Source organism: Drosophila biarmipes, chromosome X (assembly GCF_025231255.1).
Source record: "Drosophila biarmipes strain raj3 chromosome X, RU_DBia_V1.1, whole genome shotgun sequence".
NCBI classification, from domain to species: Eukaryota; Metazoa; Arthropoda; class Insecta; order Diptera; family Drosophilidae; genus Drosophila; species Drosophila biarmipes.
In genome coordinates this window covers 9,940,372-9,944,386 of record NC_066611.1, presented here as the reverse complement: position 1 = coordinate 9,944,386, position 4,015 = coordinate 9,940,372, and the positions used below count along the sequence as shown (strand labels likewise).

The 4,015-nt window shown below is 55.4% G+C and overlaps 1 protein-coding gene across 2 annotated transcripts; it reads left to right on the top strand.

The window, feature by feature from the left end:
• The first annotated feature begins 286 nt into the window (after positions 1-286).
• On the top strand, positions 287-3,919 carry LOC108024017 (AP-1 complex subunit beta-1). 2 transcript variants are annotated; one of them, XM_017093777.3, is made up of 3 exons: positions 287-359; positions 631-2,089; positions 2,154-3,919. In XM_017093777.3, exons 2-3 carry the CDS (start codon positions 665-667, stop codon positions 3,492-3,494), a joined length of 2,766 nt encoding a protein of 921 aa, XP_016949266.1. In that variant the 5' UTR covers positions 287-359; positions 631-664; the 3' UTR covers positions 3,495-3,919. The 2 variants fall into 2 exon arrangements, with proteins under 2 accessions (XP_016949266.1, XP_016949267.1); XM_017093778.3 differs by having other exon boundaries at positions 293-369.
• The last annotated feature ends 96 nt before the right edge of the window (positions 3,920-4,015 follow it).

Genomic DNA, 4,015 nt, shown 5'->3' with positions numbered 1-4,015 from the left:
TGTTGATTGTTTTTCAATAGGGTGGTTGTGGGAAGTAAATCTTAAATTAGGTCTAGAAGAGAACTCACTAGGAAGACGGAAAATTCATTAGTTGGTTAGCTAATACTTAAAAATATAGTAATTCTGGTGCAATTCGTTACTACGTAAAATTGTTGAACAGCCAAGACAGTGGAGACCAGCTAGTAAACTAAAAACCAGTGTGAAAAAGCCGGTTATCGGAGTATTTAGTGAAATCGATTGTTAAAATACGAAATGAGTTAGTATTTTCCAAGTCACTCCCCGGCGAACGGTCGCACTAATTACGCGGAGAGAAAAAAAGCTAACAATTTTTTCAGTGCCCGAAAACGAATTATTTAAAGGTAATTAAAGGTGAGCTACGTGGTGAGAGGTGACCGGAAGACGGCATAACCGTGGGACAGTCGGTGAGCCTTTCTCCGGCGACTGGCGTTGAGCTATTCCTCCACATAAACTCCCCTTTGAGACGTGTTCAAGCTGCGCTACGAGATAGGGGCGAGTGTGTTGGTATTCGGGTGATTCCGCCCCCAAGGGGGTGTGGAGGAGGGTCGCGGGCCTCGCAATCAATAATCGCACTTCTAACGCCGGAAACTCTCTTTCGCCCATCCATTCCAGTCTCAGCCAGCAGCGAGGAGCATCATCAGCCACGATGACCGATTCCAAGTACTTCACCACCACCAAGAAGGGCGAGATCTTCGAGCTCAAGTCGGAGCTGAACAATGACAAGAAGGAGAAGAAGAAGGAGGCGGTGAAGAAGGTGATTGCCAGCATGACCGTGGGCAAGGATGTGTCCGCCCTCTTCCCGGACGTGGTCAACTGCATGCAGACGGACAACCTGGAGCTGAAGAAGCTGGTCTACCTCTATCTGATGAACTACGCCAAGTCGCAGCCGGACATGGCCATCATGGCGGTGAACACGTTCGTCAAGGACTGCGAGGACTCGAATCCGCTGATCCGGGCGCTGGCCGTGCGCACCATGGGCTGCATCCGGGTGGACAAGATCACCGAGTATCTGTGCGAACCGCTGCGCAAGTGCCTGAAGGACGAGGATCCTTATGTGAGAAAAACGGCCGCCGTGTGCGTGGCCAAGTTGTATGACATCTCTGCCACGATGGTGGAGGACCAGGGCTTCCTCGACCAGCTGAAGGATCTGCTGTCCGACTCGAATCCCATGGTGGTGGCCAACGCAGTGGCCGCGCTCAGCGAGATCAATGAGGCCAGCCAGTCTGGGCAGCCCCTGGTCGAGATGAACTCGGTGACCATCAACAAGCTGCTGACGGCGCTCAACGAGTGCACCGAATGGGGACAGGTCTTCATCCTGGACTCGCTGGCCAACTACAGCCCCAAGGATGAGCGCGAGGCGCAGTCCATCTGCGAGCGTATCACTCCGCGACTGGCCCACGCCAACGCCGCCGTCGTCCTGAGCGCCGTCAAGGTGCTGATGAAGCTGCTCGAGATGTTGTCCAGCGACAGTGACTTCTGTGCCACACTCACCAAGAAGCTGGCCCCGCCACTGGTCACGCTGCTCTCCTCGGAGCCGGAGGTGCAGTATGTGGCGCTGCGCAACATCAACCTGATTGTCCAGAAGCGTCCGGACATTCTGAAGCACGAAATGAAGGTGTTCTTCGTCAAGTACAACGATCCCATCTACGTGAAACTGGAGAAGCTGGACATCATGATTCGCCTGGCCAACCAGAGCAACATTGCCCAGGTGCTTAGCGAGCTGAAGGAGTATGCCACCGAGGTGGACGTGGATTTTGTGCGCAAGGCGGTGCGCGCCATCGGCCGATGCGCCATCAAGGTGGAGCCCTCGGCGGAACGCTGCGTCTCCACGCTGCTGGATCTTATCCAGACCAAGGTCAACTATGTGGTGCAAGAGGCCATCGTGGTCATCAAGGACATCTTCCGCAAGTATCCCAACAAGTACGAGAGCATCATCAGCACGCTCTGCGAGAACCTGGACACTCTGGACGAACCGGAAGCACGCGCATCGATGGTCTGGATCATTGGCGAGTATGCGGAGCGCATTGACAACGCCGATGAGCTGCTCGACAGCTTCCTCGAGGGCTTCCAGGTGAGTTTATACAGCACTTGCCAACATTTTGTCAGATGTCTGCCATGCTCTTTCTATTTTTCAGGATGAAAACGCGCAGGTGCAGTTACAGCTGCTGACGGCCGTGGTTAAGCTGTTCCTCAAGCGCCCGTCGGACACCCAGGAGTTGGTCCAGCACGTGCTCTCGCTGGCCACCCAGGATTCGGACAACCCAGATCTGCGTGACCGTGGTTTCATCTACTGGCGTCTCCTGTCCACAGATCCGGCTGCCGCCAAGGAGGTGGTGCTGGCCGACAAGCCGCTCATTTCGGAGGAGACAGACCTTCTGGAGCCGACGCTGCTGGACGAGCTCATCTGCCACATTAGCTCGCTGGCCAGCGTGTATCACAAGCCTCCCACGGCATTCGTGGAGGGTCGCGGCGCCGGAGTGCGCAAGTCGTTGCCCAACCGAGCTGCCGGATCCGGAGCCGGTGGCGAGCAACCAGAGAGCGGAGCCGGTTCGGAGGCCATGGTCATCCCCAACCAGGAGTCGCTTATCGGCGATCTGCTCTCCATGGACATCAACGCACCAGCCATGCCCTCCGCTCCGGCGGCCACCAGCAACGTGGACCTGCTGGGCGGCGGCCTGGACATCCTGCTGGGCGGCCCGCCTGCAGAGGCGGCTCCCGGCGGTGCCTCAAGCCTGCTTGGCGACATATTCGGCCTGGGCGGCGCCTCGCTTTCGGTGGGCGTACAGATCCCCAAGGTCACATGGCTGCCGGCGGAGAAGGGCAAGGGCCTGGAGATACAGGGCACATTCTCGCGCCGCAACGGCGAGGTGTTCATGGACATGACGCTGACCAACAAGGCGATGCAGCCGATGACCAACTTCGCCATCCAGCTGAACAAGAACAGCTTTGGTCTGGTGCCCGCGTCGCCCATGCAGGCTGCTCCCCTGCCACCCAACCAGTCCATCGAGGTAAGCATGGCGTTGGGCACCAACGGACCCATCCAGCGCATGGAGCCGCTGAACAACCTGCAGGTGGCCGTAAAGAACAACATCGACATCTTCTACTTCGCCTGCCTGGTGCACGGCAATGTGCTGTTTGCCGAGGACGGGCAGCTGGACAAGCGCGTGTTCCTCAACACCTGGAAGGAGATCCCCGCCGCCAACGAACTGCAGTACAGCCTGAGCGGTGTCATCGGCACCACCGACGGCATTGCCTCCAAGATGACCACCAACAACATCTTCACCATCGCCAAGCGCAACGTCGAGGGCCAGGACATGCTCTACCAGTCGCTCAAGCTGACCAACAGCATTTGGGTGCTCCTGGAGCTGAAGCTGCAGCCGGGCAACCCGGACGCCACCCTGAGTCTCAAATCGCGCTCCGTCGAGGTGGCCAACATCATCTTCGCCGCCTACGAGGCCATCATCCGATCACCCTAAGCGGTTCACCCATCACGTCGGTTGTTGGACGAGGAGCACAAAGCAATCGGAGCGATCAATTTATAAGGGGAGGAGCCGACTGGACGTTCTCCGCGGGCGTTGAAGATTAGCTCAACAACCAATTGTAATTTACGTATTATTATTATTATATTGTGTATTGGCCGCTTCGGCACTTACATACAATTATTTATGCATATGCATGTGCACATGCACACATATAAACCAATCAAGTTTGTCGAGCGAGCTGTTAATTGTTAATCCGAGCTGCATGTCCTCAGTGTACTGTATAACGTATAAAGGCGGCAAGAGCTGCGCCCCAGCTAACGTTGCGTAACCGCATTCCAAACTCTGTAATCCCCCATTGCACGGCATCTATGTATATGTGCGTGTCCTAGTAAAATGTATGACATAACACACTAAACGAGTGAGATATTGTTTTCTTGTTGTTAGCATATGTCCTAGAAGAGTGAACTTTATCGTCAGGGTTTCCAAAGTGCATCAAATCATTTTGAACATTTGTT